Source organism: Rhinopithecus bieti, unplaced genomic scaffold (assembly GCF_001698545.2).
Source record: "Rhinopithecus bieti isolate Rb0 unplaced genomic scaffold, ASM169854v2 scaffold_57045, whole genome shotgun sequence".
Taxonomy (NCBI): domain Eukaryota; kingdom Metazoa; phylum Chordata; class Mammalia; order Primates; family Cercopithecidae; genus Rhinopithecus; species Rhinopithecus bieti.
Window position 1 is genome coordinate 804,337 of NW_016822092.1, and position 9,274 is coordinate 813,610.

Consider the following 9,274-nt stretch of genomic DNA (forward strand, 5'->3'; position numbering starts at 1 on the left):
AAAAAAAAAAAAAAAAAAAAAGAAATAAAACAACTTATTTGTAAACCTCGATTCCACTATTCACACATGTAATGAAAAGGATGTTTGACCAGAGAGAAATAAGTCAAAGGTCATGATGTTCCTCAGAGTAGGCATAAGAGGTAAGGCATGACAATATGATTACATTGCTCCCTGAGGCAGGTTGGTTTTCCTCATTCAGTGATCCATCTATGATTTCTTTCTCTAATAATTCTCTGACAGCACACAAGGAGACAGCAAATTCCTTAGGGCAGCCATCAAGTGTTTTGTGTTCCAAAAATGTTTGGGGTTAATGAGTAATGACAAGCAAAGCAAGCTTCAAAACTAATACTTTGGTAAAATAACATATCCAGACTTTAAAGACCTGAACACAAGCTAGAGTGAGTAATGGATCAAGAACTGAGTAAATGCCAATAAGATCAAATGTGAACTGATGTCTTCTCAAGGTGTTTTGGTTAGAAACTGTTTGTGTGTGTGTGTGTGTGTGTGTGTGTGTGTGTGTGTGTGACCAACAAACCATTAAAGTAAGTTAAGATGGAAACCAAGCCTGAGAAATCTCTGAACAAAGCCAATGAGGCCACATAAGGGACCTCAACCTTCCTTGATTTGCAGTGAGGTTTCACATAAGTGAAACCTAACTTGAAGTATTTCTTGTAAATGCTTACACAGTTCTATAGTATTTGGGCCCTGTAGGCTTATCACACACTGAATTATTCTTTTTTTGTTGTAATGTCTTGCCACTCCAACTAGACGGCAGCTTCCTGGAGATGGGACCACGTTCCTTATTTGCCAGTCACAGGTGTTAAGTAAATATCCTGCCTTTCCTCCTGTTATAACAGAAGTGGTGTCCAACTCCTACCTAAAGCCCATCCTCTTCTTGTCTTCTGATTCCTCCCCCTTCTGCTTCTCACAGACTCAGTGACATCCATCTTCCCCCATCTCTTCTTTTCACGTACTTCAACTTCTCTTTCAGCCTCAGCCCATCAGCTCAACGATCTCCCATTTGATTAGAAATTCATCCAAAGGCCCCATATCAGATTCTAGTTCCATCCTGGGATTCCCCACTGCCACATTTCATAGAGGTGTGGAGGTGTGCACATCACCACCTCCACATCACCACCTCCCCCAATTCTTCTGCCCACTGCTCCTCGACTTCCATCCCATCACTCCAGTGGAACACACTTCCCCCAAGGTCACCAATCACCACCATAGCCTATGGACACTATACTTAACTTCTAAGCAGCACTATCTACTATTGACTATGAGCTCCTTCTTGAAACACCATCTCTGGTTCCTGGAGAAGGGGTGAGCTGAACTGGCAAGAGTATCCCAATCTTGTCATGGGCATCTGGAACCCTGACAGGAGGAGGTCCCTCAACGACCGTGGACACTTGAGTTGGCAGGGAAAGCTGCTTAGAGAAGGGGTAGGGGCAGAACTCCAGCCAGTGTGGAGCCCAGAGAGTTTGTTGCAGGAGCTTCTCTAGTGGAGCATGGCCAGGGACACCCATCCCCCTAAAGTTCAACTTGCTCCTATAGAGTCTTAAGGCCTAGGAGAACTGTGGGATCTGAACTCTGCAGGGTGGTCCATGAGACAGGGCCGGTCCGACCAGAGCATCCCTCAGTCTCTCCCAGGGCCCCAGTCTGGCCACGCCTTCTTGTAGTGCAGCCTTGGGTGCCCACAGAGGGTACCTCCTAGGGCTGCACATCATAGCTCCTGTGCTGGCAGACCATACCTGACCAGCAAAGAGCTCCAGCAGAGTAGCCCCACAGACATACACCACCCTGCCTATGCCCTCCCACGATTGCAGCCTCCCCTGTGCTGCTTTGCCTGCATACACTTGCCCACAGCCAGCCCCCCCAGGGCTTTGCCAGAGCATGTGTGTATGGGTAGAGCTTGCCCCCACTAATGCCCCACCTCTGCACCAAGCTACCACCAGCCTGAAACTAGGCATGGAGAATAATGGACACACGTCCACCCTGAGTGGTCACTGCCACCCACAGGAACACACACAGAGGACACACACACTCTTGCACCCACCAGCACCCCATCCACATGCTAATACCATCACTAGTGCAAACACATATAAGACACCAGCTGGGGTGCCCTTCCTCCTGACACCATGCTGCCTCTGCCACTGCTGTGAACACCTGCACAGAGGCTGGCAACCCAGCACCCACTAGCACCCCACCACAATGGACAAGCATGCACTCCTCCACAGTGCCACTGCCACTGCTGCTGGCACATGCAAACGAGGACAGATTCCACTGCCACCACCCTATGAAGCGCTTTGGCTGGCACCACCCATACTACTGTTGTGACCAGTTATCTGGGAGAACCTCTGTACCCCCCACACAGTGGATTCCTAATCTCAAGGAAATTGGGAACAAAATCGGCCCAGTAGAAGTCCAGAATTAGAGCACACAGTCCAGAAGTTGGGAGCTGAGCTTTGACCCCCCTACAATCTTCCAGAAACAAAGCCAGTCCACTGAACTCACCGTGTACCACAATCAAACCCCCAAGGTTATCAAATAGGATAAAAGAAAAAAAAAACTCATCCAAAGGACAGAACTTCAAAGACTGAAAGAACATCAGCCCACACAGATGAGAAAGAATGAATGCAAGAACGCTGACAACTCAGAAAGCCTGTGTGCCTTCTTTCTGCATCACCTCTCCAGCAAGAGTTCTGAACTGGGCTGAGATGACTGAAATGACAGAAATAGAATTCAGAATGCAAACAGGAATGAAGATATCAAGATTAAGGAGAATGCTGAAACCCAATCCAAGGATGCTAAGAATCACAATAAAACAATACAGGAGCTGACAGACCAAATAGCCAATATGAAAAAGAATGTAATCAACCTGATAGAGCTGAAAAACACACTACAGGAATTTCATAATGCAATCGCAAGTATTAATAGCACAATAGATGAAGATGAGGAAAGAATCCTAGAGCTTGAAGACTGGCTTTCTGAAATAAGACAGACAAGAATAAAGAAAAAAGAATAAAAAGGAATGAAAAAAAAAACCTCTGAGAAATATGGGATTATGTAAAAAGACCCAATCTATGACTCATTGGTGTCTCTGAAAGAGATGGAGAGAATGGAAACAACTTGGAAAACATACTTCAGGTTATCACCCATGAGAACTTGGCCAACTCAGCTGGAGAGGCCAACAGAAAATTCGGGAAATGCAGAGAACCCTCGTAAGATACTTCACAAGAAGATCATCCACAAGACACATAATCATCAGATTCTCCAAGCTTGAAATGAAAGAAAAACGTTAAAAGCAGCTAGAGAGAAGGGTCAGGTCACCTACAAAGGAAAGCCCATTAAACTAACAGTGGACCTCTCAGCAGAGGTCCATTCCCCATGAGTCATAGGGAATGATCAACATTCTTAAAAGAAACTCCAGCCAAGACTTTCATATCTAGCCAAACTAAGCTTCATCGGCAAAGGAGAATAAGATCTTTTGCAGAAAAGCAAATACTGAGGGAATTCATTACCACTAGACCTGTCATCTCTAGGAACTCTGATTTTATAGATCACATCTAGCCTTGCACCAGATGGAATTTGTGAAAAATGTAAGGAGCTATTACTGCTAATTAGGCAAGCCTCATGCTCTGATTGTCAAAAACGAAAATGAGAACACAAAATACCAAACCCCTGAAGCAGTGTTTTCTCACTCATTTCCTCCCTCCATCCCCCTTCCAGCAGATTCCTGAGAACAACCTAATACATATTCCTCTTCCAGAAACAGAATTGGGTGTTCTTCATCTGGGCTTTTGTCCTGCCCACACCCAGCAGGCGCACAGCCTGTAAAGCAGGAAAAGGAACCAAGCTGAAGGAGGCAGAAACTCCGCAGCCAGCAAGGAGGAGGCACTATCTCCCTGCAGGTTAGGAAGTCCTAAGCCATGCAACCCAGTGTGTGGGAGGTGAGGGTTCTTCCCCACTTGATTGTTTCCAAGCAGGGTCATGTTGTGGTTAAGGGTGTGGGTTGGCAGCCAGAATGCTTGGGTTTGAATCCTGGCTCAGCCACTTACCTTGGATAAGTAATTGAACCCCTCTGTGCCTTATCTTCCCCATCTGTACCTGCCTCCAAGAGTTGTTATGAGAATAAAGGAGTTAATACGTGTAAAACACTTAAAACAGGGCTTACCACCTATTACTCACCCAGCAAATGTTAACTGTTATTATTATTATCTCCAACTCATAATTATAGTGAACATCATTATATTATATTATCCTCTAGTTGCATCCCTTGAAACCATACTACAGGCAAGAAATTACCAAGTCTTCTGGTATTTTAGTTACTTAGCACTTTATTGGATCCAAGATGAAACATCTTGGACTGAATTAACAGTGAAGACTAAGGTGAGGATCCACAATTCTATTTTACCAGAAATCCTACTTCTAGGATTACCTTCTAAGGCAATTTTCAGATCAGCAAAGACAAGGCACAAAGGGGCTCACTGCAACATTTTTTTATGGAGTGAAAAGCTGGACACAGGCTAAGTGTGGAACAACCTGAGAATGATTAAATATATTATGGTACAGCAATGTGCTTTTGAAGAATTTTTAATAATTAGGAAACACTCATGAAGTAGATTGGATTACATTTGATAACTATGTAAGCACATTTGCAAGAAAACAAAACCTAGAGAGATGTATGATGATGTTCACAGTGGGGTTCCTGAGAGTGAAGACACTTACACATGGTTTTTGTTTACATTTTATTTTTTTGGTGCCTTCCACGTGTGACACATGAACACACACAATTTTTATATTTGGAGAAAACATTAAGTCATGAAACCAAAACATTTAAATACAGAAAGAATCTTTCAGAAGACACACAGTGAACTACCAGGAACTAGAGATAGAACTTACATTCCTAAATTCCTAGTTTTTAAGCCCAGAATGATTCCACATAACAGAGGGAGGTGTTGCTACTCTTCAACTTAGCTTTGCTCTGGAAAGAAAAGCTGTGAGAAATCTCTCACTTAAGGATGGATAGATAGATAGATAGATAGATAGATAGATAGATAGATAGGAAGGAGGATGGATGGATAGATAGATAGATAGATAGATAGATAGGAGGGAGGGAGGGATGAAGGGATATAAGAATGGATGGATGGATGGATGGATGGATGGATGGATGGATGGATGGACGGATGGATGAATGGACAGATAACTATAGGCGGGCATAACTTGGGGGAGGAGAGCAAGAGCCTCTGAAGGTGCAGGATACAATTTGGCCTTGACTAATCACAGCCATTCATTTTCACAACACTGGGGCTCCTTGGCCCACATATGCTTATTAAGAGAGTGTTCTGAGAAAGCCACAGTTTTAGCAGACAAAGCCCAGGAAGGCTTCACCAGAGAGTTCTCCACCACAGCAATGCTCTGCTCATTCCTCTCATTAATTTAATAAACAAGGGAATTTTGCAAGAGTTTTAATGGAATATAACTACAGCCCTGATTTGGCTCCTTCTGGCTTCTTCTTGTTTTCTAATATTAAAAAACCTTTAAAGGGCATCCATTTTTCTTGAGCAATTAACATAAAAAAGATTGCCTTGGCAGGGTTAAATTCCCAGGACCTTGGGTTTAGGGTTGGACTAAATGGCTGGTACAAACCCTTACAAAAGTGTCTTGAGCTCAATGGAGCTTATGTTAAGAAATAAATTTTATATTTTTTGTGTTTATCTTTTAATTTCATTTTTTTCCATGAGCTTTTTGAAGTTCTCTTGCGTAATTAATTATTCCTTCGAAAAGCAAATGCAACTGAGTGAGTGAACCTATAGGTTGGAGCTTAAACAAATGACTTAAGAGTGATTCTGGCCTGAGCTCTGAGTTTTGCAAGTGTTATTCCTAACTTTTGTTATAAACAATTTCTCCTGGAACAACTTAAATGTAAAGGAAAGTATTATCTTTAGAAGGTAAATTTTAGCTATAAAAGATACTGATTGCTTATGAAGAAAGGCAGAGTCTGCCATTCTCATACTGACCAGAGCTATGAACAGTGGCTCCAGCCTCTTTCGACAAGGCGCCCTGAAGCCACCACCCAAACAGGATCCCATGGCGACAACATTCTCCCTATGACCCACCTGGGCTTTCTTCACTCACCTCAGGGAATTTCTTTTTCTGCACATATTAAGTGGCGGCCCTGTCAAAATACTTAGCATTGCCCTCATTCAGGCTGTAAATCTTTCCTTTCTTACTAATGTTGACATCTTTTTCCACCAGTACAAATTCACCAAGAGCTTAGAGAGATGAAGAGAGATGCCAGGAAGAAGAGAGATGCCAGGAAACAGAAGCCCACAGAATCATGAGAAGATGGGGGCCTGCTGGCAGAGCTGGGGCTTGGCTGTGGTCACTCTGGAGCTACCCTGTGGTGTTTTTCTGAGTGGTGGAAAGAATAGAGATAATATGGAGCCCACAAAGGAAGCTCAAGCAGTAACATAGCAAGAGGGAAAACAACTCAAAGGGAAGAGGCCCACGGTCTTCTTTCTTTGTGACTTCTACTGTCAGGGAGGCTCCTTATTTATAAAGAACATGACTGTGTTTATCTCCCAAGTTCTCACCCCAAGATTAATGTGTTCAGAAAGACTTGAGCCATCAACAGTTAGAGGAGAAGTTGCACTGATGCGTGAGGGATGCATTTTGACAATTTGTGATCCAGTTATTTTTCTTATGTTAATGACCCAATCTCAGAAACCATTAAAAGTTTCTGGTATCCCAACTAATCTTATCTGGGGAAAAGTTCTTTCAACTGGAAACTGTGTTCACCTGGCATAAGGAAAAAGTTGGTAAAATCTAAAGGAATCCTCAGACTTATTAATAAAATTGTGCCCAGTCCCTCTCCCCTTATAGCCACCGTGGTCAATAGCTGCAGGGCATCCCTCAGACACCCCGTTATCTAGTTCTGGTGACATCAGTCACTAAAAATGTGATCAGCTCTCAGCAGACACCACCTTAAATGCTGACGTCTCTCTAAGTCACTAGAGGGAAAGTCAGGGCCTGGAAACCAGATTCATTTTGATTAATGTTCAAAATTTTGAGAAAGTGAGAAACTCCAAAGTGACAGCTCACAGCTAACAGCTAGCCCAGAGGTTCCCAAGGAACATCAGAGATATTCCCAGAATATAAAGAGGGAAGGCCATGCTGTCCATGTCTGAAATAAGACAGTGACTAGGAGACTCAACAACTACATATTCCTCTCTTCTGCTAACAAGACTGACAACTGCTTCTTTACCCACGACTTCACTTTAATCTCCCTGGCTCCTAATTAAAAATTATTAAGAAAACTAATCATTAATTGCACCCACTTCCAGGCAATATCCAATCCAGACTGACTCTCTGTTACTCAAACCCTCTTTAGAATCATCAAGCAAAACCTCATGGTTCCTCTGCAGTACACTCCCCCTGCCCAGTAAATCGAACTTCTTTTTATTACAGGCGTGCAGGTAATGCGTTTTGTCTCATGAGCTTTAACTCGCTGTGGGCATCCATTGCTTTGGAGCAGACCAGCCTTGAGTTCCACTTCTGAAAAGTGCCCTGACATCCCTTAAAGAGTGGGATGTCAGTCTAGAAAGATCGGTATCTGGGCCTCTTTTAGGTCAAGGCCAGGCACATGCCTTAGCTTAAAAAATTAGATACCCCTCCCTGGGATTTGAAACCTGAGAGAGAGGCACAGTACTGGGGTTGGTGTCCAGGACAGACTGGCCGTGTTGCAGGACTACTGCCGTGCTTTCTGCTTCCTGGTCCTCTAGCCCTGCCCGTTCCTAGCCAAGGTCCTCTGCTTTCCCAATGAATCGAGAAAAGTTCCCTTATCCCCCTCGCAGGGCATGTGAAGGGGGTGTGGCTTACTGTTTCCGAGCCTGGCCGCTCAAACCTCTAGGGGGAGCATGCAGACAGGCAGGCTGTGGGGCTCCGACCCCATAGCAGCATCTAGGTGTGAATGTTTACAGCTGAAGCCCCAGCGGGCATGTGTTACAGTGTGCTCTTTCAGTTTAGCCATCCGTCCATAGGCGGCTTGCGTTAGTCCGCTCAATTAGACCCCCTGCCTTATCTTCGGCCATCCACTGGTCAATGGCCTGATGGCAGATGCCGGTGTGTTCCACCGGCATGTTCCTCTTGACGTCCAGCAGCTTATGTGCCTGCCCGCCAGGGTCTCCGGGTTTTTCTAGGCACAGGATGGGGGCGTGGCAGGCCAGGGTGGTCTTGGGAAATACATTTGGGCACTGAAACAGAAATGCCTCTCCTAACCTAGGTCCGTGGGCACAGACCCGGGGGTGGAGCCCTCGCCGAGGACCCTGCCCTTCTCCTCCCAGCACTTCCCTGCCCCCTTCTCATATCACCGTCAATGCAGTAACTCCTCTCAATTGAGCTGGGGTCGATTTTGCTCTTGCTTTTCAGCCAAGAGCGTGGAGAAGCACAGCTGTCATTTAAACAGTGGCACTTACTCTCCACCTGAACAGAGGAGCTCATTCTGCACCAGGGTGGGTGAAAACGCCTTGGGTGGATCCACTCCTGGGTCTGGGTCAGGGACTCTCAGGCCCCTTGAATGCTGTTTCCACAATTTTATTAACCTAGAAAATATGCCCCTTTGTTCTGATTGTGTGATCACCAACAACCGCTGATTTTTAATATGGAATCTCATATACTCTGATAAGAGGGTCCCTGATGATCAGGCACCAGATCCTTGTCACTGAGAAACAAAGGCTCCTCTTTGTAAATGAATGCCTTGACATTGAGCTTTATCCCACAATGGGGACTTGGTTAACAGAAGGTGGTCTCTCTGTGTGGGAACAATATGTGTGTTCTGACAAAATCAAATCATCAGGTCTGCAAACCCACAGACCTTACAGGCTGGGTTTGACCCACTAGGGAATGCTGCCTCCATCACTGCTGACTGCCCTCCATGGCATTTCTATCTGTGACAACTGCTACAAGCTATCTCTGCTGGACGTCAACATCCCAAACAAGCGCTAAGCTTTGTGCACTGGGTCTTTGCTCAAATGTCCTTTATAGTAGGGTGATGTGATCCAAAGGGGTTTCAGGATAATACACAGAGATCAGGAAAGATTATGCTATGGTTCATCTCTTCCTTCTGTCGTGCTGACAAGTTCTGGTGCCCACCTATGTCCAGACTAGGCCCTGCTGTCATGACTGAGGGCAGAAAGCAGAGGCTCTGTCTGTGCCTGGGAACCCTTGAGTACCCAAGTCAAAGCACCTCCCATTGCCTTTGGAACTGCTCAGA

The 9,274-nt window shown here is 44.9% G+C and overlaps 1 protein-coding gene across 1 annotated transcript in view; it reads left to right on the forward strand.

Moving 5' to 3' along the window:
* LOC108521150 (nuclear pore-associated protein 1-like) overlaps window positions 1-6,713 on the forward strand; it is a 10,237-nt gene extending 3,524 nt beyond the window's left edge. The window contains exons 2-3 of the mRNA XM_017860801.1: window positions 3,770-3,911; window positions 6,259-6,713. Of these exons, the coding sequence (XP_017716290.1) occupies window positions 3,770-3,911; window positions 6,259-6,344 (228 nt within the window). The 3' untranslated portion in view covers window positions 6,345-6,713. The remainder of the gene's footprint in view (window positions 1-3,769; window positions 3,912-6,258) is intronic.
* The last annotated feature ends 2,561 nt before the right edge of the window (window positions 6,714-9,274 follow it).